Raw genomic sequence first — 24553 nt, 5'->3', positions numbered from 1 at the left:
AGCATAGGGTAAAGGTGCACTATGTAATACCCTTGCTAAATGAACTTACCAGTTGGCATCTGGGTACAGTTCAAGGTGATGGTTATTACCTATAAATAGCATTGGGCGTGGCTAATTAAAGGACTACCTGTTTTGTAGTTTCAAACTCTGCTGACCTGCTTCTGATCCTGTTGATTAAGCAATACCATTTAATATGACTGAAGAAGTGGGCCTTTTATGTAACAGCATTACAATATAGTCCTCACCTCATTTGCCTTTAGGTAAAGGTAAAGGTTCCCCCGCACATGCGTGCTAGTCATTTCCAACTCTAGGGGCCGGTGCTCATCTCCGTTTCAAAGCCAAAGAGCCAGCACTTGTCCGAGGACGTCTCCGTGGTCATGTGGCCGGCATGACTAGACACCAAAGGCACACGGAATGCTGTTACCTTCCCACCGTAGTGTTCCCTATTTTTCTACTTGCATTTTTACGTGCTTTTGAACTGCTAGGTTGGCAGAAGCTGGGACGAGTAACAGGCGCTCACTCTGTTACGCGGCACTCAGGATTCAACCCGCCAAACTGCCGACCAACTGATTGACAAGCTCAGCATCCTAACCCACTGAGCCACTGTGTCCCTTATTTGCCTTTAGGTGGCCTTTAAAAAGCTCCCCCACTACTCCAGGCCTTAAATTGGTATGTTGGTCTGTTCCCCTTTGAGAGTATATAATGTTATTCCTTTTCACTTGTGAAGCCATTCAGAGCCGCTTTGGACCTGGGTGGCCTAGAAATTCAACAAATATATCACAAAATTTGGAAGCTGATTCTTGTAACAATAGCTGGCATTTTTTTATTTATAAGAAAAATAAACATTAATTATCTCACCTCTCTAAGTATTGTAATACAAAACAAATTTTTTACTCTCCTGATTCTGTTCGTTAACACAGTATGCTCCCCCAAAAGCTAAATGTGCCTCTGATGCTGAAGAAAATAAGGTTATTGTACTTTTATAAGTCTTCTTTAGCTTATAGGTATTGGTGCCTGCATTTGGACAACCTGATTTTTTCACTATGATGAAGGTGAATTAATCTAAATATGTACCAGGAAGAAGCTATCCTTCAAGTTTCCTAAGAAATTCTAGACATTTATTATGAACAGCTCTGAAAAGAGTCCAGTTGGGAGAGACTCTAAGCAGTGCAGTAACAAATCACACACACACACACACACACACACACACACACACACCATATAACTGTACCAACTGTTGGCTTCTTGCATTATAGTAGAGAGCAAGATGGCCTACCTTATTATCAGCAAATTCATGTACTGAGAACAGGCACCAAAGTTGCTATAAATGCTGTCTCTATTATAATAGTTTCTGTAGTCTGTTTAGCTCTTCTGTAGTCTTTGTTCAGCAATTAAATTAATGTTCCTAATATCTCTCATTTAATTTGTCTTGGGAGTTGCTATGGTGTTGTGTTGCTTTACAAATGGTAAGACCACACAGGCTGGGCTCTGCTAACACATAATGTTGTATTATGTATAATGTACGATTAGACAAATGTAAATTTTAACATTACATCACATACATGTGGCTGTTGTAATTACAACATGCCATCCAAAAATCTTTATTGGACAAAACGGTTTTGCTCAAATAAAAAATTGTTTGTTATTTATTTTTAAAGTTTCTCATAATTTATTTTTCTTAAATTATATCTGATAAAAGCTTTAATACTTTATAAATACCTGTAAAGAAAATATAATGTTCATTTTCTTTGACATAAAACATTTTTGTCTTTCATTTTACATTTTACATTGTCACAAACACATACTGGCACCAAGAAAAGACTTAACCAAAATAGTTTAGCATTCTGGGGATTAAGTCTAGGTTGGAAACATTCACATTATCAGAATTTGCACAAGATTAATTTAGATTTCATTTAATTTTGGCTACAATATGGATACTCACTTAATCAAAGAATAAAGTATAATCCATATCTATAAAGGAGCATGACAATCTTATACTAACTATACTAATAACTGCTGACATTGAATGGCAATTTACACTATAATACTATTGCTGTTCCCTCTGGACAGAAATTTGTAAACTTCACAGGTTAAGTTAGAAATGAGAATTCAAATCTTGACTGGATCCACACATCACATTAAGAATTTTAGCAACATTTGGAATCATAGCATAAAACCAAACAAAAGCTATATTAAGGAGATGTATGAATCCAGCCAAAGTTATATGTGTAATATATGTTCCTTTTTTTGACTATTTAGTAAAGGAAATGCCCTGTAATTTGTTGTATGTTTTTCATAAAATCATAGGCTGGAAAGTTCCTTGCAAATCTTCTAATCCAACCTCTGCTTAAGGCAGGAAATCTTAGATTATAGCAGACAAATGATTGACCTTGTTTGAAGACTTCCAGGATCAGAGGCAACTTAACTATTCTCACACTCAGGACTTTCCTCCTAATTTTAAGTTTAAATGTCTTTCTCTATAAAACTTCCATCTATTGCTTCTTGTCCTACCCTTTTTCATTGTGGAGAATAAAACCACATCCTCTTCCTTGTGATAGCCTTGTAGTAATACGCAAATCTTGAAATCTATTAGTGCTTTCTATTTAGATGATTCTCTGTCTGAACTTTCTGCTGCTCTTATTGTAAATACAGAATAATGGTGAAAATACTAATGAAATTTATACAGCATAAAAATAATACCATGTTTAAATTAAGGGGAAAAGGGATAATTATAATTCTTTTATTATAATTCCATTCCGTTAATAGAATTTATCAGGACTGCAGCATCAAAACTACATTATCATAAAAACCTCTTCCCAAAATATCAAAATGTTAAAAAAATAAGATTTTTGCCTTCCTTGAAAGGAATCAGTAGCTGCAGCTAAGAAGTGTGTCTGATTTCATGCTGCTGATGGCTGCTGTCCTTTCCATGCTGATCATGCTGGACCACATAGACCATGATCAGAATGTATACTGGTGTCTTCCCATGCAATTGATGGAGAGATGACATCCCTGTTGCTCCACTTTTGTAGCACACAACTAGTAAAATAAATGGAGAATAAGCTTGTCCCCAAATGAGATAATCTTTTCCTCTGAGTTCTTAAGCCATGTATTGGCTAACTATGGACTGCGTGAACCCCCCAGCCCATTTTTGCAGCAACCAAAACCAGTAAGATCAACTTGCTAAAATTCAAGAAGCCTTGATTAATCTAAGGCATGGTGGTAACCTATGTGCCTAGTCTAATGTTTGTGGCCCCACATGTAATTCTGAGGCAAAAATAGAGCATTTTGTAATATGATTGTTTTGATTTCAATAACTTGACTGCATGTACTAAAGGCATGCACTCTGGGGGGTTAAAACCTGCATGATTTATATGTTATTTTGAATACTATTGATGATTTTTCTCATAGTTAAATAAGAAAGTGATTTTTCAAGTATAGCTTGAAATCTGTAATCTGCTTTACACCCCTTCTTTTTTTCTTCTGATCTTGCAGCCTTTTTGTGCCTATTTTTTCCTTCATTTGCTTCATGATTTCTTTTCCATATTTTTATCTATTTCAGTCTCTGACATTCAGTATTCAGTACAATAAGTATACAGCCTAATACATTCTCTGTAAATGCTGCCATGTCTAATGTAACAACTAAAAAAAGGAATATTTTATTACTTTAAAAAGCCTCTCTGCCCTTTGGTTATTGGCTTCTCATATCAGAAAAGTGTCATCAATGGCTGAAAAATAGAATATCAATAATAGTGCTATTCAGTGTTTTCACATTTATATTTAGAATTTCTTTCTTTTTTAAAAAACAAACAAACAAATCTCTCTCTCTTCTGAGAACTCTATTAATTGAAATGTGTGAATCTTGACAGCCTAACAGTGCTGATATTCATTCATACAAGTGAAGGAGAAGATCTAATGGTTTTCCATTAGGACCCAATTCCACTTGCCACAGACTGTTTTTGCTAGCAAACTCTTCTTGACTTATCCTCTGAAATAAACAGGACAGACATTTCCCAAAATCTGTGCCTGACTTGGCTGATGTAATAAGGAGTTTCCCTGATGAAAGGAACACGGTGAAGAGGTGCCCTTTTGTTGAAAATTTGTTGAAATTTACCAAACAAAAGGGGAAAGTATGTTTTTTAAAAGGAGCCTATGAGAGAAAAGGAACTAAAAGCTGGATATATGGTAAATTACATTTCAATATTTGGGCTGAAAGAAATTGGCAGGGTATTATGAGGACACTGCCTTGTTTTTTCTGCAAGTCTTCCCCATGAGTTCAATAGAGTTGTAATCCTATGCATATTTCTCTGAGTATCAGATCCACTGAAATCAATGGGATTTACTTAGTACTAGTAAACATGTATAGGATGGTGCACTCTAAATCAGTGGGAAGATATATATTTTCCAGTTTTTCTTCTACCTGAAATACTATTGATTGTACATTTAGCTTGGGGCCCTTTCAATCTCATCTGATCTATCTTTAAATATATGATATACCTAAAGCATGGGTGTGGCTTTCTAATTTAAAAATTGAGATGAGAGCCACCAAGGAGAGGGGCAATGCACTATGCTATTTTGTGCCCCGGGACCATATTAGAAAGACAAACGTCTCCTAGTATCTCCAAACAATGTCACATTTTGAGATAGGTGAGCAGAAATAAAATCTAAAATATTTATAGTTTCTACAGAAAAGATAATAAACACAACTGTTGCAGTGACATTGTGCTATTTCCTTGGGAAACTGATTTTATTCATTCCTGAAGGAGGCTGCCTATCTGAAAAGATTATAGATTGCTTTGAATAAACTAGTTGCCATTTCATATCTAACCAACTTTTTGTTTTGCTTATTCTTGAGGCAATTGATAAATATGGAATAATACCAATTGTATTCCTGGAAAGATGCCAATTACTTGAAATTAGGAGTGCAATGGAGATGTGAATATTTCCAATCTAGCTTTCTGTCAAGGACTGTTTTTAATTTTCCTCATTTAGAATATCAATCAAAGCTTGTAGTAGTCTGTCATCCCTGTGTTTATATGATTTTGAATTGTAAAAAAGGTCAACATAGTCACTATACAGAGACTCTTCTGAGTGTCTGAGCTCGGGGCCTTGGTTTAGTTTCTCGAGAGCTTGATAGAAATGTTCATATGGAATATCTCTGTTTTCATTTAGCATCTTCTTTGGTAAATTATTCCCAACCAACTGAGCATGGAATGCATTTTGAAGTAGACGGAGCATTGCATCAGAGAGAACCACATCTTGGTTTTGCTGTTTGCTGCTAGTGCTTCCTCTCACTTTGTATTTGTCACTTGGGTTTTCTTGGGTCGGATGGTCCTGAAAAATAGATGTGAGGGTACCAAACATCAGGAGCTATTGATTGTTATCAAAAGTAGGTCACAAATTTCCTGCAAAAGCTGTTTGAGCTGGAAATTCTGAGAACAAAATTACAGAATTCTTTGTGTGGTGTTAAACATGTGTAGCTAGTTATACATGTTTGAGATTCAGCACACTTAAGATGTTCTTGAGACCTGTGGAGAAATTTTGCAATGGCTTGGGGAATCAGCATATTCAGGAAGTTTATGTATTAATCCTACATGAACTAGAACATAAGGAGTTTTTTTCAACCATATGCATTACTAACTATTGACCAGATGAAGAGCTAATAAGCAGAGGAGTAAGGTAATAATAAATTTTCTAGTGTTGCTTCTCCAATTTTTTTGCAACTAGTGCTTTTGCATAGTATATTGGCACTACACCAGGAATTTCTTGAACTGCAACACCTTGCTATAGTTTTTATGCTAGTCTTTCATAAATTTCTCTTTAAAATCCATCTAATCAAGTAGTCATCATCATATGTAATGTTGGGAAATACCAATCCACCCGAGAGGGGAAAACAATGTTGATTTAGAACATGCTAATTTAGAATAAAAACCATTCTCACTTATTTCACATTTTATGATCATAGATCAGAATAGATTTAGAAGGGTACCTCCATGGAGTCTATCATCTTTTCCACCCCTCTCCTGTCATTTTGGACAGTGTTGTATGATGTATAGATGCGAGGTTGCTTCATATGTTCAGGTCGTGTGGAAGTGCCATGCAGAATCAATTTCCAATTCACAATTCTGCCTTCATTTTGCATTCTTTTAGACTGAAAAGAGTAATTGTCAATCTTTTATAGTCCATCAGTTGAAAAGATAAAAATACAAGCATATTACAAAAAAAATTAAATTTAAAACTATTTAAATCTGAAGATATTTATATACTCATATTGACTATGTATGTATATTTACTTCTATTAAATGTACAGAGATCAAACATATTTTATTTAAAAGAGTAACAACCATTTGTAATAAAGGGAGTGGGAATCTTATTAATGTGGTACTATCCCATTCACTTTCTGAATATATATGTAAATCAGAACACATTAATGTCTCCAAACATACTATATTATCAAATGTACAATAGAGCTTACAGCTCAAAAATTGGTACATAAGAATGCATATATGTTATAAATGCCTACTATATAATCTAGGGTGAAGTATGTACAAAACTGGATTATGTTCAGATAACATATTAAAGATCGGATAAAATGTACATTTTGAGAACCATAATTACGCATACAAATATTTATGCATAAATGAGCTGACCATAAGTTAGTTTTTTTTAAATATATATATACATTGAGCGGAATGAAATGGATACATCACCACATTCCTATCTTGGGAGCATCCCCATTCATTTCTATCTAAATTGAGTTATAGGTTGTGGGAATGGCCAGAATTTGGTCTCTCAAGAATTTGGTTTTTCACCTTTCAGCCTTTCCGTTCCTCTCTAGTTGGGCGTCTCTGTTAGCTTCAGTGAGGGCACACTCTCCTGGCTGGCAGGGAGCCTGGCATGTGGGAGGTTTGGGAAACGCTGTGATAAGGCCTTCACATACATCTTATGGTACCTTGTTTTGTGTGATCTCATAAGCACCTGAGTAATCCAATTATTTCTATGTATCCTATTTTGTGTGAGACTGATGTAACTTTTTGTAATGATGGAGGTGAATAAAAGTTCAGCGGGCAGTGCTCTCCAGAGTTCTTTTTGGAGACGAGGCTGCCTGGCTGGTTCAGGACAACTCTATCGACCCGGGTCTGAATTCCTTTCCCTTCGTCTGAATTTCTTTTCCCTTCAATAGGTGATGAGCCACTGAATAACATTCCTAAAGTATTTTAATTGTTATGCAATTCTCTATTTGAAGTTCACAATTTTCACACTTGGCATTTCAGGAGACAAATGTGATTTTAAAAAATAAAAATCATAGTTATTATGTTTCTTAAATAGGCCCCAAAAGTACCAGTTCACCTAAAAACTGTTATAAAATCCTAAGAATAAATTCTATTCATTATCAGCAGTGACTCTTAGTAAAAATCCCTTTGGTAGCAGTGATTAAAGTTAAGGCTCATTGGCGCAAGAATTGCTTTCTAGAGAAGCAAGATGCCGTGAATTCAGAAATGCTGCTTTATCTATTTGTCAATTTGCATTGAAATGCTATATTCTTTAATCTTTTAAGTCATCAGGGTATTCTGTTTTTAAATAAGTAAATAAATAAATTGTCCATATTGATAATTCTCTTATTCTATGGAATCACTAATACTAATACTCCCACCCACCAGTGATCAACTAACTAGATATTTTTCACTGTGAATGTTTGTTATCAACACATTCATTGGGATCACTTTTAGAATAATCAGTTCTAACATTATAAATCAAATTTGAGTTAAACACATTTTCAATAAAGGAAAAAAGCTAACACCACGAGGAAAACATTTTGACTCTGTGATTAATTTCTCAACAAAATATTTAATTTTTTCTGAAACAGTTAGCTGTAAGAAATATATTTACTAGTTGACCAAAACTGGCAAATAGAGCTATCCAGTATGAATTGCCATTCAAAGAAAATTTCTTTTTTGCCTGTAGTATGAGTACCAGGTAATTGCTGCAAAATTTTGTCTTACTCTAACTGATATACCAATCCACAATTGCAGTTCTTCCCTCTTAAAGATCTCAGGCAGTATTAAAATATTTGGCTGGAATTTTTCAAAGCTACGTAAGTCTCCAGTTCCTACTGAGGTATCAAGGAAAAGGCAAAAAAGAAGTTATTTAATTAGAGGAGCAAGCTGTCACATAATTTCAGTATCTGGCTTTAGTTGTGAAACATTTGATCATTTATTCATTGCTAATATTATTTTATGCCTATTCCATCCACAGCTCAATAAGGGTTTTTTTTTGTGGGAAACTAGTTTTATAGGTTAGTGCTAAGGGAGTAAGGGAAATTATAGTTCAATTCGAAGTCAGTACAAACTTTTCATCTTGAAATTAAAGGTCATGTTTTAGAATAAAATCAAAGGAAGGAAGGAAGGAAGGAAGGAAGGAAGGAAGGAAGGAAGGAAGGAAGGAAGGAAGGAAGGTTTTCCAACTGAAGCACTAATATTATTTGACAAGAGAATACACAAGTAGGAACATGATACATTTAATTTTATATTCAGTAGTTGACCGCAGATGCACCTATGCACTGAAGCTGCAAAAAAAAGTTTTCATTAACCTATTTCCTAACTACATTTACTTGAGCTAATCATGATTATGTTTTGCTCCATCTTACTTTAAGTTTGCATCCACACATACAATTTTTCCTACTCACCATATCAACTATTTTTAAAACCCAGGTTCCTGTTGGATCCTCGCCCCAGGTGTGAACAGACATAAAATCCCAGTCCTTAAAACCATAAGGTGATTTATCTCTTTGCCGTTCAGCCAGTAAGACTGTTTTGGTCCCTGAATCAGAGAAAAATGTGACATTCCAGTATGGGATAATATAAAATGCAACCTCAGGCAAAAGACACACAACCTCAGTTTCATCCTCTGTACCCTCAGAATCATCTTTGCGTGCTCATTGCTGCCATCTTCACAATGCTGAGAACTCACCATGAACCAGACAGGAATCTCTCTAGCTCAGAGGTCCCCAACCTTTTGGGCACCAGGGTCCGGTTCCATGGAGAGAGGTTCTTCTGCAGACCGGAAAGTGCGTGGTTTTGTGTGCTGCCTGAATCTCATGTATGGGGCTTTGCTTGTTTGTGCGGCCCAGTTGCTAGCAGGCTGTGGCCCGGTACTGGTGCATGGGCTGAGGATTGGGGGCCCCTGCTCTAGCTGACCAATAATGCGGTACTGTCCAGCAACAGCCACCTCTCTGTTCAGTTTAGGAAGCCTGAGAAAAAAGTGTCAAGGTATTGATTCTTGAGCTTGAGATGAGCCAGAAGTCAAACAGCTCAGCTGCAGAAAAAGTACTGAAAACCTGGGCACCTAGAAGCATGGGGTTGAACCAGATCAATGTGAAACACTAGCTGAAAAGGGCCATATATAAATCCCAAATAGATAATCTGGTGTACTTAGCACAAGATATCTCTTTATATTAAAATAAATGATGGGATTGACTTCAGGTTGATAGGAGTAGTACCTAAAATACTTGTTTCATATACAGAAATATGAATTTCAGTGAACATACTAAACTGCCAAAATTTTCAGGCAGGAGACTTTCCCATCTTTCTTCTACCTGGAGACACCACTAACAGAAACCTGCACGCAAAGTTTCTATGTGCAAAACAGTCATTCCTTTGCTAATCATCAACCTTCCTAATTTCAACTTATTTTGCAATTAGCAACCTATTTTCTTCAAAGCACTTCTGATCAGAACTGTAAGAACAAATAGAAGATGTTAAATGAAAAAGAAGGAAGAAAGGAGGAGGAGGAAAATTGCTGTTTGGCCATGTGTCATTCTAACTTTAACAGAGAAATGTTAAAGCAAAAATGCTATAATATGTGGCTTGCAACGTATGAAATTAAGAATGCTGTCTTATTCTAATAAGCTAAACAACAATGGCTGGATATCTATGTTCAGTGTCATTCCATAAGAGAGATGCATAGTTTTGTTAGAACTACTTTACAGTAACAGTATTGGCATTAGTATTTTAAGAGCATACTGAATCAAACTGCATGGAGACCAATTTAATAGGACCATTAAAAAAGTCAAATTATGGAATTTGCTGTTACCAGATAAAATAAGACCATCTGGTTAGGCTTCTAAAAAGATGAAACAAATCCCAGAGGAGAGGACTATCAATAGCCAATAATCTTCACCTCCAGCAATAAAAGAAATCTCAATTCTAATGAACTACAGTGTAAGAGAACTATCAGCCTCCTGTCTGATTTATGAAATGCATTGGGCTGGGACAAGGTAGATTCATTAATGCTGAACAGGTAATCTGAAACTTTAGAGAACCTATTAAAAAAGGTAAAGGTTCCCCTGCACATGCGTGCTAGTCGTTTCCGACTCTAGGGGCCGGTGTTCATCTCCGTTTCAAAGCCGAAGAGCCAGCGCTTGTCCGAGGACGTCTCCGTGGCGATGTGGCCGGCATGACTAGACACCAAAGGCGCACGGAACGCTGTTACCTTCCCACCGTAGTGGTCCCTATTTTTCTACTTGCATTTTTACGTGCTTTCGAACTGCTATAGAAACAGCTAAAGCACTCTTCTGAAATGCTACTGATTTGTTGCTCTCTCTCTTCCATTTTAATACAGCAAAGATGCATGATTTAGCTAGATAACACAAATGAAGTGCATGGTTTAGATAGCATCAGTTGCTATTTGACTGATTCACACTATCCAAAATGTTCTCATGAATAAATATTTTTATTTGAAATTTCAGGATATTATTTTCTTTATTTCCATTCTAATATGTTGGCAAGTATTCCTTTCCTCAATGTATTCTTCATTTTTGTATCTGTAAAGGTATTAAAACAAAACTGTGCCACAATTACTAGCTAGTACACAAATAGATAATGTTATGTTCTTACCTGATGGGGAAGTCAGGGTCACGTGAAGGTCACCCCTGCGGGAATATTCAATTGTTGCTTCAAACTGTACATGTTCCAAGGATTTAATGGCATTTTCTTGGCCTTCACAAGCTGTGGTAGGAATTTCAATGGTAACTTCACCACTAGCTTTTAATAACCTGCCAGCAAGATTAGAAACTTAATTTACTTCACGAAGTCCTGATGCAGTTTTAAAAATCTGCAAAGTTTATTTATTTACTTATTTCTCATATATAAGAACTGCCCATCTCTCTCACAGCGGGATTCTGGGCAGTGTACAATGACAACATTAAAAACAAAAAGAGTAAAACTTTGCTTTTAAAGAAAAGTTTACATAGTTGTTTTTTTTACTAATACAGAAGTCCTTCAAAGCAATTTTAAATTCCCATAAAGCTCTGAAGCGCAATTCAGGTTTACTGAGGAAAAATACCAAGATAATATATTGTTGCAGGGAAACACTGTTCAAAACAAATATAGATGGTGGTGGGCCCCAGCTCAAGGATGATTGGGCTGTCAGATTTTACATGCTACCTGTTGTTTGGGTAGACTGAAGCTGGTTCCTTTTGTATGCAAAGTGTATGCCATAGTCCCCATTCATTCCCTCCCCCATTCGTCTTGCAACTGTTGCTATAAGGATTTTTATTATTCAATTAGATAATAGAAACACTGCCAGATGGAAGCAGTCGCCTAGGGACAGTTGAAAAAATGTTATATGGGAAGGCTATGGGTTTCCATATGTTTCTGGATCAGAGTTCAGCTAAAAACTAAGCTAAAATACCAAAGTGTCAGCTCTTACCTCGGCTGAAAGTCATTGTCTTTAACTATGCATTCTTTCTTCTCTGGCACTCCTTTCCAGCTTTTGGGATCAGCCAAATCTACCAGTGCTTTAGCATTAAGTAATCCAAATCCAAATCGGCTGTTCACCATCAGTCCAGCTCCGTTCTTCTTCCATCCTGGATTGTTGGCCAGTGGATCGAATTCAGATGTCCAGACTACCAAATGTTGCATATCCCTCCAGGTAAGATTAGGACTGTCACAAACAAAATTCTGGTTAATTTTGATCTTAAGGCATTGTAGTCTTTGCCCATAATCCACTATTTTAATAGGCACAGAATATGTTTCACACACACACACCCAGTGAGTCAGTTAGTTAAAGCATAAGCGCTCAGTTAAGAAGCTCCAGTAATCAGCATCTCTCTACTGAATTTCCACCAGTATTTTGTTTTTAACGTCATAAAAGATTCATACTAAATGCAGAAACCTACTTAGAGTTAAAGGAACTCTGTTCTTTGCTGGGAAAATAGATCAGCTAATCGGGTTACCTTATACAATATTTATTATTCTATTCTATTTGAAGAGTCCTAGGTGATCTCTGAACTTGGTTGTTTTCTTGCAGACATTTCATTACCCAAACTAGATAACATCATCAGTGCTAGTAACATCATCATAGCATTGAGATTCAAGGTGCTGATGATGACCTATAAAGCCCTACATGGCTTGGGTCCGGGATATCTGAGGGAACACCTGCTGCCGGCATCAAGTTCCATTCGTCCAGTGCGCTCCCACAGGGAGGGTCTTCTCAGGGTGCCACCGGTAAGAGATTGCCGGCGGACGACACCCAGGGATAGGGCCTTCTCAGTGGGGGCGCCTGCCCTTTGGAACCAGCTGCCAGTGGAGCTGAGGACTGCCCCTGACCTCCGTTCATTCCGCCAGGACCTGAAGACCTGGCTCTTCGAGCTCTCTGGCCCAGGCTGAGGATTAATCTTTTTAACTGGGGTTTTACTTATACAGGGATAAATTTAATTCTTTTTTAAACTTGTTTTTAACTTTTGTATTTTGGTTTTTAATTACCCTGTAAACCGCCCTGAGTCCTTCGGGAAAGGGTGGTATATAAATGTAATAAAATAAATAAATAAATATAGAATTAGATTGAACATTCTCTTTACAATCCCATATCAGTTTGTCTGTGGTCGTTCAGGTATACGTATCCAAGAAGAAAATTTTACTTCAGGTTTTAATGTCTGTTTGAATATAGTTTTGTTATTCTGCTGCAGATGTTTATGCTAGTAATATGGAACAGGTCAGTTGCTTGAAATGTGAATTAAATCAAAGTTTCAAGCATGTCTTGGTGGAGCAGTGGGCTAATGCCTCCTTAAGTAACACCAGCTGCCTGCAATTAGTGCAGGTTCAAGTCCCACCAGGCTCAAGGTTGACTCAGCCTTCCATCCTTCCGAGGTAGGTAAAATGAGGACCCAGATTGTTGGGGGCAATTAAGCTGACTTTGTAATAATGCCGCTGGTGTGTGTGTGAAAGCCCTAATAAGCAGGCATATACATAGAATGAAGGCTACTGTTAAGCACATTGGTTTGTGCTTAAATTGTAAGCCGCCCTGAGTCTTCGGAGAAGGGCGGGATATAAATGGGATTAAAAAAAAAAGTCTAACTAGGAAGACTTACTTGGCTTCTAGAGCTAGAGCAAAAATCCCTGCGGCTAAAGGAGCAGAAGCAGAGGTCCCCGTGTGAGTGGCTGTACATTCATTGTGTAGATCCGCACTTATCTGAAGGAAATAAACATCATATAAAGGTTACGCATGGCCATGCACAAAAGCATTCTTCTCCATCATTGCCTTGGAACATGTTATTCTCTTCCAGATAAAATAAGAGTTGAAAACCTTCCCCATTTATTTTGCCTACAATTTTTAATTGAAATAGCTCATTTTGAATGAACGTAATGCTATGTAAAAGGCACTCATCTTATTATGAAATCCTAGTAAGATAAAAATAAATGTTTCAGAATGACTGTTGAATCATAAAATGCATCACTGTAAAATGATTGCCAGATTAAAAATCACATAGGAGCTAATAGCCAATACTTTTGTTTCCCTTCTTCTCAGTCTAATAATGCACAGCACTGTAATTTGGAAAATGAAACAGATGATTTATTAGAAAATGAAGTGCTCTGCTTGGAAAAAGTGCCTCACACTACTGCCTGCAAGATTTCAATATGTGGAAGTGCAGTATTGAAATGTGTACACATATATATGTGAATGTACAATAGTAAAATCTGTAGACCTTAGATGAAAAAAATTGAAGTTTTTGATCAATCATACTGGTTATTTTTATCCTTTCTTCTCTATTTCTCAACAAAACACTAGAATTTATTGGAAAGGGGTTACATCCAGCTTCATTTTTCATGTATCTTGACCCCAAGAGATCAGATGGAAGGATCAATAGTATTGATACTTCCTATATCATTATCTCCCTTGCCCTTTCATGAATCCAGGTAATTGTTTTGCATTTCCCAAAGGTACCTGACACTCCCATTTGGGGAAATGAAGCAGCCATTTTGAACAGTGGACCATGGTTAGATGATGAATTGGGGACAAATCCTTACCTTCTACTCAATTTCTTGACTATTGCTCAGAGAAGCTGGTTCATTGCTTTGCTGGCACATAGGTCTTTAGAGAAACCTGCCACTCTAGCCAATTAGTCCATGGATGGTGATCAGAGAAGTCCGTCAGAGCAATGCTGGGAGTTTCTGTCTATACAAATGGCTGACACAACCATTTATTGCCTGGATGACTGCTCTCTATGTGTTGCTCATAGGATGACCAAGTAGATGGCTGTTCAGAAAGTGAATAACAGTGTTGCTGTTGGGGGAAGTGTGGTTGCATGATAAATGAGTGTGATGGAGTCTCGTGTTGCCCAAGTAATATGTCTTTCTATTCTGTACAGCAAGTCTCTCTGGGGTTGCTCCTCCACTCAGAAGTAATCAATGGACATCTAATAAAATCACCAGTTACATTTCACCAAGAGTAATGAATCCAGTTTATACAGTGGCCACAGTACAATCAATTTAATAGAAGGTTTACAGGAAGTTAAAACTGTTTAAACTCGCATAATTACTTCTTAAAAATAGGTTCTGTTTCTCAGTCAAGACAACACTGTTATTCTGTATTTTCCTATTTGAATTGACTAGGTTTGCACTAACTCCTCCTTTGATTACTATTATAGGTGAGGTTGTACATCACAAAATTAAACATATCCACAATAATCTATCAGTTGGAGAATTTTTCTGCTATTAGTTATAGTTATAGTTATAGTTTATTTGATTTATATACCGCCCTTCTCCTTGGTGGGACTCAGGGCGGTTCACAGGGCATACATAAGAAACACTATACAAAAATTAAAAAGAATTAAATCCATGCCCAATTAAAAACAGAAGTACAGATTAAAAACAATTAAAAGCCCATAATCCCCCATCAGGCCAGACCAGCTAATTCGAACAGATGGGTCTTCAGGCCCCGACGGAAAGTTCGAAGGTCTGGTGCCATCCGGAGCTCCACCGGCAATTGATTCCATAAAGCCGGAGCCCCCACAGAGAAGGCCCTCCCCCTGGAGTATTGAGAAAAACTTCCTAATTTTTAATCTTGACAGTGAAAGCAAATTCAGCTCACGTTTTTTTTTCTCCATAGAGCTACAGTCCTTTGCATATTAGCTTTGAGTTTCCTTTATATAGAAGTTGCATTATTTTTGCAGGCAAGAAATATGGAATCCCATTTGAACAAAAGGTGACTGTATGTTATTTTAGCAATATGTTTGTGGTGTGCTTTTGATGGCTTTTTCTTGAAATATTTACAAACTAAATTTATCTTTTAAAATTCCTGCAGCTCTCCTCCCAAAATACCTCCCAATGTCACCAAACACCAACCACATTTTTTCCAGAAGCTTATTTAAAAAATAAAGTTTAATCCTGAATAAAAATGCTCACCATATTTGAATTATGATTGTTAGAGCATTAAGATTAGTATCTATGAGTTTACCATCCCTGCTGTCCAAATTGCTTTGTGGTTGCCCCCCCCCAAATGTTGGTTAAATCTGGTAAAAACAGGCTTCCGGTTTGCCACCACCACCATTATGGATGCTTGGAGGATGGCTGTCATCTTCCATATCCAGTTTTGCATCGCTGGGGGGTCCTAAAAGGGCTGAAGAGTCGCCCTGGAGGGGCGACCAGCAAGAAGGGGCTTTTGCAGAAATGCGGGGGAGCTGCAACTCTCCCATTAGTGCCTGCATTCCCTTCGAACCGGCAGACAAAAGACTGGCTATAGCAACATGGCCGGTCACTAGGCTGCAGACAGCCAAAGTCACACTTACCACCAGGCAACATTAAAGCAGTGTGGAAGAGACCAGGTAAGATCAACCTCTCTTATACTCCAATCTTCTACTTTCCACCTAAATAAGCTGCTAAGTACCTTCCCCCCTGCGGAGAAGGAGGGGGGATTTTAATCCTCCCTTCAGAAACAGTGGCGATTGAACCTCCAGGGGTGATTTAAAAAGAAATGTTGAAAAAACAAATTGGACCTCAACTAGAACTTTGTTCCTTTAAAAAAACTTGTGGACTAAAAGCTTTTGACTATTTATTCCTTACTTCCTATCCTTATTTGAAAATTTGGCTCTGTTCTTCTAAAACAGAAGAAACAACTGAAAAGAGATTAACAGGCAGTTCCCTAAAAGAAAAGAAAAGAATTTTCTAAGCACTTGGGGGACACCGTCTGGCTAAACCTGAAATTGCAATCTGACACCCTAAAAAAAAAAAAGAGAGAGAGAGAGACTTGGCTGACACTTTAGAAAACAAGTTAAGACTAACCTTGAACACCAGATGTGAGAGTCCACCATGGAAGAAATACAAAAACAAATCTATGCTATCATGAAAATAACCTGCCAAACGTATCAGTTCCTTTCTACAGCTGATGATGAAATAAGAACTTTTGGAGGGAAAACTAGAAAGCGTCTTGGATAAGCAAACTCAAATTGTGACTATAACTAATAATTTATCGGGACAGAACATAACAGAAGAAATTGAACAATCAAATACTCTGACAGAAGATTTAACTACTCAACAAGCACAGACAAGAGAAAACTCAGAGAAAAACCTGACAAAATGGATTAAGGAAAAAAATAGTTACATAAAGCAGAAGGAATTTAAAGATCAAAATGAGAAACAGATGGAAGAAAAAATAGACAGTCCAGGACAATTGCGCCAAGAGGAGAAAATAATGATAAGATTTGGTATGTCTATCAGACCCCTCAACTCTTCAAAAATGGAGATTAGAGGGTCACTTCAATACAATACTACAACACAAGAACTCCTTGATGACTCTGAAGCAAAAAAACGGAAAATGACATGGCAAAGGAAAAAAGCCAGAATAAGATTGAAGAAGAATGGACATATTTAAGAGGAAATATGAAACAGAAAATATCTAAATAGACAGGATTGTACTTGGATTATGAGAGACTGTTTTGATGTGCAGATAAAAATACTGGCTAATTAAAAAACTTAGATGTGTGGATCTCAACAGTTAAATTGAAATATTGAACCATTTAAATGAAATTGACTAAGATGTATTTATGTTAAGAGTAATATAATGTAACTAATATACTTGGATTTAGTGATAAGAATAAGATTATAAGTCTAAATTTTGGTTATTAAATTTACAGTATGTGGAAATTATAATGAAAACAAGAATATTATATTGTATTATTAACCTGTTGATATGAGATAAGATAGGATGTGTATCTAGATTATTAGGCATTGGAGAGAAATGTGATAAAGGGAAGTGGGGTCACCTAGAAATATGAAAATGAGAATTTCAAACATTTAACTTTCATATTAATGCAAATTAAAGCTGGGAAAATTTATAAGGTGATTGATTCCTTAAAGATGAAATGTTAAAATAAATAAAATATATAAAAGTATTGACAAATGCAAGGAAACCATTAAATAACTGATAGATAAAATAAGAAGTATGTTAATTTAGATAAGAGACAATATGTATTAAAGGAAAAAAGAGAGGAAATATTGGCTACAACAAATTGGAGATTTGTAATAACATGTACCTGTATGAAATGGAACTATTGTAACTCAGACACCACGTTGCTTTTCAAAGATATAAATGTAATATCGGAAAATCAATAAAAAAAATTTATATTAAAAAAATCTGGTAAAAACAACCTACAATTTTTTGATCAGAATAGTCCCCACTGCTGTATGCTGTGGCCAGTGTTGAGGAACACTTCTCTGCATACCAAGGAGAATGGCCTTGCTGTGAAGCACTGCTGATGGAGATTGTGTAGATGCTGTCTGTGTAACCATCACAGTCACAGTTATCTCCTTGACGGCCACCGTTCCCTGAAGCCCAGACAAAAAGGGAACCTTTCCCTTTTCTTCCCTAAAGGAAATGAAAGGAAAGAGATGATTATTGTGAGTAAAGATGTGTGAACTTTCCCCCAGATGTAATTTTTATGCTCATTTTGTCACTACGCCTTAACATGAGAATCAGAGTAAGGATCTCCCTTATTTTGTTTGACAGATCCATATCTTTAATTGGTTTAAAGGTAAGCAGTAGATCTACATATCATAGAATTTTTTTTTGAATGATCTGAAGGGAATGATCGGCCATAGAACAATGTAAGCAAGGACATTTTCCCTGCATGAATAAAAGCTTCATTTATCTAAAGAGATCCTAAGATAAGGTCTAATGATAAAAATAAGATAATGGACTGAAATGTTTGAAGGGCTAACAACTAAGTAAGAAAGCTGAGGGAACAAAGGAAATGAGGACACAATAAGGAGGTCACACAGAGTTTGGTGTGAAAACTATAATCAGTGGACAGAAACAACAAAATGAGCCTTTCTCAGGTCTTTGGCTGTCCTGATGCTTCTGTCTGAGAGTTGTTGCTGGATAGGCAATACATTTTAATAGGGAAAGAGGGAGCATTATAATCTATTGGTGCAAAAGTCCACAAGAATTTCTCATAGAATGAAATGTTGGCCAGTCTCTAAGCTGGTAAAGATAAAAATAGACATTGCACACCCCAAAATGTAGAAGGCCTCTTGTGGGGTTCAGACTAATTCATATCCAACAAAAAATTAAGAGAGGTCTACTTCAGATGTCCAAACACTTTTTTATAAGTGAAGACTGAGGGTTCACTGGGGTAAAATTCACTGCATTGACAAAAGTCTGTTTTTGTTTGAGATTCTCCTTTTCTAATAATTGGCATGCAAATTATATTATGGGGAAAATAATTCACGATCCATGATGTCATACTTATTGTTTGCAATAAGCCAAATCATTTTCTCTCTTTAAAATACAATATATTAGAAGTTAAAGTGCTGTTATTTTCCTAGCAATGATGTGTTGATGTCTACACAATCTTGGAAACATAGCTATATTCCCTAAGGAATCGGAGGTATTACGGAACTAATAAACAATGGCTGCACATTTCTTGCATTACAAATTAATATTCTGGGAAATACTAATATATATTTCATACATTGCATCTATTCCATCACAATCATTTAATAAAGTACTGAATAATTAAATGGAGTGTACACTATTTGTTGATAATTTCTTTTAAAAGGACTATTCTTAGTCTTAATGTATAGACCTCAGACATCCACAACTTTGCCCAAATCCAGCTCAGACTTTGACTGCAGTACTTATTCAATTCAAGGCCATTTGCTGCATTGAATATAAAATATATTAACCAATGATCTGCCAACTAAAAAGAAAAGAAAAGAAAGGTAAGAAAGGCAATATTGCTCAGAGAGAAGACAAATGATTTTAGCACTTCTTTTATTCCAACAGAAATAGTGATAATGCATTATCTATGTGACTAGCAAGAGTCAATAAAAGTGCACTAGCATCTTAAGACTTGGTGCTTGGCATGTCCATTTCATAGTATGAAGTAGTAAAGCCTTTAACTCTGTATTTTCCTGTTGCTTCATAACTCTTGGTTCTCCGATAATTAACAGTAATTAATGTGTAGCCTGTAATGGAACTGTATCTACATGGAGGGAAGTATGCAGTGAAGTATCCCAAGGCTCTGCTTTAGGCCCAGGACTCTTCAATATTTTCATCAATGATTTAGATGAAGAGATAAAAGGGGAACTCACCAAATCTGCAAATGACACCAAGCTAGCAGGAACAGCCAACACTCCAGAAGATAGGCTCAAGATACAGAAAGAATTAACAAAATGAAATTCAGTGGTGAATTCTTGCTTCTTTTAGGCAAGAAAAATCAAATGCACAGGTATAGTATCGTTGGCACCTGGCTCAATAGTAGTAACTGTGAGAGGGATTTTGGATTCCTAGTAGGCAACAAAAAATTAGCTACCGGTTCTGCTGAACTGGTGCAAACCAGCTGAATCCTACCACTGGTTGAGACTCTAAAAAGATGATTAGGGGACTGAAGGATATGAATAACAGTTGCAGGAATTGGGTATGTCTAGTTTAATGAAAAGGAAGACTAGGGAGTGATATGATAGCGGTGTTCCAATATCTAAGGAGCTACCACAAAGAAGAAGGGGGTCAACCTATTCTCCAAAGCACCCAAAGGCAGGACAAGAAGCAATGGATGGAAACTAATGAAGGAGAGAATGATCCTAGAACTAAGGAGAAATGTCCTGATATTTAGAACAATTAATCAGTGAAACAATTGGTCTGCAGAAGTTGTGAGTGCTCCAACACTGGAAATTTTAAGAAGAGATTGGGCAACCATTTGTCTGAGATGGTATAGGGCAGGGATAGGCAACCTCGGCTCTTTTATGACTCATGGACTTCAACTCCCAGAATTCCTGAGTCAGCTATGCTGACTCAGGAATTCTGGGAGTTGAAGTCCATGAGTCATAAAAGAGCCGAGGTTGCCTACCTATGGTATAGGGTTTCCTGCATGAGCAGAGGGTTGGGCTAGAAGACCTCCAAGTTCTGTTCCAACTCTGTTATTCTGTTAACATCAGAAATTAAATGTTCCTGCTCATCACTAGCTGCCTTTCTGAGTGATGAGCTATAAACAAAATCACACACATAGATACCCCGCAAGATTATGCAAAAAGAAAAGGCCATCTAAAAATAAAAAAAACTGTAGAGCTGGAGCTAGGAGACTATTAATATTTTATTAGAAAGTTTCTACTTAAAAAAAAGATTAATGAAAGTATATTCACTGTAAAAAGTGTCTCATTTATTAACATGCTTGAGTGAATTTTTAAAGACATAGTTCATAGATTGTAACAAGTCTAGCAGTGATAATAAAAGAACCCTTTTCTTGAATTGTTCATGTAGAAGATGTTAATAACTCTCATTAGGAAAATATGACTCCTTATTTGCCTTACTTTGGAAAATGTATAATCTCTGTCAAATTTAGCTATGCTGGCAGAAAAGCAAGGATGAAGAATTGTCCTCTGTATAGTTTGTGGTAAAAGTCCAAGATACTGACCTTCAGACTTTCTCTCAAACCTTTCTCTTGACTTCACAGGGAAAATTTAAAATTCAGAAATGAATCAGGACAGCTGTGTCCACAATGATGGATCAAGGGGCTCAAAATGATGAAGAACCCATTGTGTTGTCACAGTGCATGTCCTTCCATTTCATATGTGCGTCATGATGTTACCAGGGAATATAAAAAGGGTAGAGTTTATGGCATGCTGGTGTGTCATTTTGATGTCCCATGGTATTCCTCATGTGTATGAAGGATTTAAAAAAAAAGCTTCAAAAATTAGGAATGAACAGACTGAGAAAAAGAGAAGTAAGGGAATGATTTTCTCCAAAGACTGAAAGGAAATAAAAAAGAGAACAAGGGAAAACAGCGAAGGAAAGAAGAGAATGACAGCAAAAGAGAAATAAGAGGCAGAAGAAAGAAAAAAGGGTGATGCAAAAAGATAGGCTAAGGTTGCATAGCTTATTCAACCCTAAGCCCACATTAAATATACAATTGCTGGGTTTTAATATGCTAAAGGTAAAGGTAAAGCTTTCCCTTGCCCAGTCATGTCCAACTCTAGGAAGTGGTGCTCATCTCCGTTTTTTAGCCAAGGGAGTCAGCGTTGTCTGAAGACTTTTCTCTGGTCATGTGGCCAGCATGACTGTTCACCCGTGCTTTTACCTTCCCACCAAAGTGATACCTATTTATCTATTCGCATTTTCATGCTTTCAAACAGCTAGTTGGGCAGGAGCTGGGGCAAGTAATGGGAGCTCACCCCATAAAACAGTGCTTGGGTCTTGAACCCAGACTTGTCAGCTTTCCAGCTGACAAGCTCAGCATCTTTAATCACTGACCATTGCTCCCCCCATTTTAATGCTATGCTTAAACAAATTAAAAACATAGGGTTATTTTGATGGCAATGATAGTTTGGTTCACGCAACATGCTAAACAGCAGCAGTGCTAAACAGCATCTGTAATAACAGAATAGAACCGCAACCACCTCAAGTTATAATAGCTTAGTATAGCAGATTATTTGAACCCACATGGCTTTTATCCAGTAATTCTGTGTTACAAAAGTACATAATTAGAGGATCCTCAATTTGGACTGGGCACTTCCCCTCTTGAAAAGCACTGATTTTAAAGTAAAGTCCACAGTCTACCTCAAATGATTCTATATCTTGCCCATTTCATTTCTCAAGCCAAATAAATAAATAAAATACTATTTTGGAGAAGCACCAAGTGGCCAGCAACCTTCATGGAAGTATTATGATGGCAGCTGCAGAGTGCTATTTGTTGTTTGTACTGAATATATTTTTAATCTTAATTTCATTTTTTTAAGTGTGATTGTGTTGTAGGGGATTGACAAAAGCAAAAAACTGATGCATTTCCCAGTATTGACCTTAAATTTGATAAATTCATTTTATTTCCAGATAGAGCATCCCTTGACTTTATTCTTAGTGGAGGAAAACTCTTTTCTTCTTCCAAAATAAAATTCCAAGTTAGCAATGAAATTGTTAGAATTCAGTTTTTCCCAGTTTTGTTTTCTTCTGTCGTGTTGAACAACAACTCCCAAGGAGGAGAAGGTTAGAAATAATATGTGCAAATGTTACCAAGCTGTGTAAATTGTTTTAATATTTAGATAATTATTAAAACAATTAACTGTTAATTGTTTTATACCTTCACTTTCAGTGAAATTGGGAAATAGGAACTTAAGCTGAGTCAAGTATTGGCTGCAACTGTCAGCAAGTCCACCTCCTATCAGATTATTAGCCCTAAACATTGGTCTATCTAAATTGTGCAAGGACAGTTAATGAAAGAATAGCTTGAAAAATTGTATAAGTCAAATTACAGAAAAAAAAACATAAGTCAGGTGTCTCTGTTTATACCAGAGGTGTGTGGTAAGTGGGTTTAAATGTTGTTGTTGTTGTTGTTAGTTGCGAAGTCGTGTCCGACCCATCATGACCCCATGGACAATATTCCTCCAGGCCTTCCTGTCCTCTACCATCTTCTGGAGTCCATTTAAGCTCACGCCTACTGCTTCAGGGACTCCATCCAGCCACCTCATTCTCTGTCGTCCCCTTCTTTTCTTGCTCTCAATCTTTCCCAGCATTAGGCTCTTCTCCAGTGAGTCCTTCCTTCTCATTAGGTGGCCAAAGTATTTGAGGGTTTAAATGTAAGTGGGTTTAAATGTTATCTTAGTTTTTAGAATTAAAAAGTATAAAACACTGCCCATGAACTTCAACTACTTCCTTAACTGGATCTACAGGACCAAAAAGAGTGCTATTTTTCTCAAGTATTTAAAGGTAAAGGTAAAGGTTCCCCCGCACATGTGTGCTAGTTGTTTCCAACTCTAGGGGCCAGTGCTCATCTCCGTTTCAAAGCCGAAGAGCCAGCGCTTGTCCGAGGACATCTCCGTGGTCATGTGGCCGGCATGACTAGACGCCAAAGGCGCACGGAACGCTGTTACCTTCCCACCGTAGTGGTCCCTATTTTTCTACTTGCATTTTTACGTGCTTTCAAACTGCTAGGTTGGCAGAAGCTGGGACGAGTAACAGGCGCTCACTCTGTTACGCGGCACTCGGGATTTGACCCGCCAAACTGCCGACTTTCTGATCAACAAGCTCAGCATCCTAACCCACTGAGCCACCGTGTCCCTTTCTCAAGTATTTAGATCATCTTAATTATAACTAACTGAGCTACGTATTCTGAAATAAAATAATGCATCAAATGTTGACACTATACAAGATAATAATGCAATATTCAGGAAGTAGACCATTTCTATTAATATTTTATAGGAGCTCTTTGTATAAAATCCCATTAATATTCAAAGGAAAACAAGTAGAAAAAAGCCAGCAAAGAAAAAAAAGAAAAACAAGAAAGTGTGAGAGTGATGATAGAAAATAACCCAGTGGTTTAGATGTTAAACCCTTAAATATAAATACTGTAAAGATATTTTGCTGAGATCTTTCTAGTAGTTTCCATTTTTTGAAATTGGTGTTTCTAAATGGACTAAGCAACTCCTCAAACTAACAAAGGAACCTTTCTATTTTCTGGCACGTACTAACTGCTTTTTCACTCTGTGTTAAGAGGTCTTACCTTTTTAATTCCATATTCGAAAGCCTTTTGTGCTAATCTGCCAGGCCCCTCAACAGTTTTCCCATCATCATTTGGACCCCAACTGGCACTATAAATATCCACGTGGTCAGGATTGAAACCAATTGAACTAGCTTCAATGGCATCTGTGACTATGCCATCCAGCATTCTGATCCCTTTAGGAGAGAGAGAGAGAAAAACCCCAATCAGTCATTAATTTGTGTTCTGTCTGAATTGCCAGTACAAAACAGGGCTTTTGACCATGTCAAAATGGAAACATTTTGTGCATTT

General features: G+C 36.9%; 1 protein-coding gene across 1 annotated transcript in view; it reads right to left on the bottom strand.

Moving 5' to 3' along the window:
- Positions 1-4974: 4974 nt before the first annotated feature.
- The window catches only part of PCSK1 (proprotein convertase subtilisin/kexin type 1), a gene marked incomplete at both ends in the record, with an annotated part of 38711 nt that continues 19132 nt past the window's right edge, over positions 4975-24553 (bottom strand). The window contains 8 exons of the mRNA XM_083354561.1: positions 4975-5334; positions 5990-6151; positions 8687-8820; positions 10896-11053; positions 11710-11943; positions 13370-13470; positions 17929-18141; positions 24266-24438. Of these exons, the coding sequence (XP_083210687.1) occupies positions 4975-5334; positions 5990-6151; positions 8687-8820; positions 10896-11053; positions 11710-11943; positions 13370-13470; positions 17929-18141; positions 24266-24438 (1535 nt within the window). The remainder of the gene's footprint in view (positions 5335-5989; positions 6152-8686; positions 8821-10895; positions 11054-11709; positions 11944-13369; positions 13471-17928; positions 18142-24265; positions 24439-24553) is intronic.

The sequence above is a fragment of the Vipera ursinii genome (genome assembly GCF_947247035.1).
Source record: "Vipera ursinii genome assembly, chromosome: 2".
NCBI lineage: Eukaryota > Metazoa > Chordata > Lepidosauria > Squamata > Viperidae > Vipera > Vipera ursinii.
The sequence above is the reverse complement of the archived record's forward strand: the minus strand, read 5'-3'. Positions and strand labels throughout refer to the sequence as shown.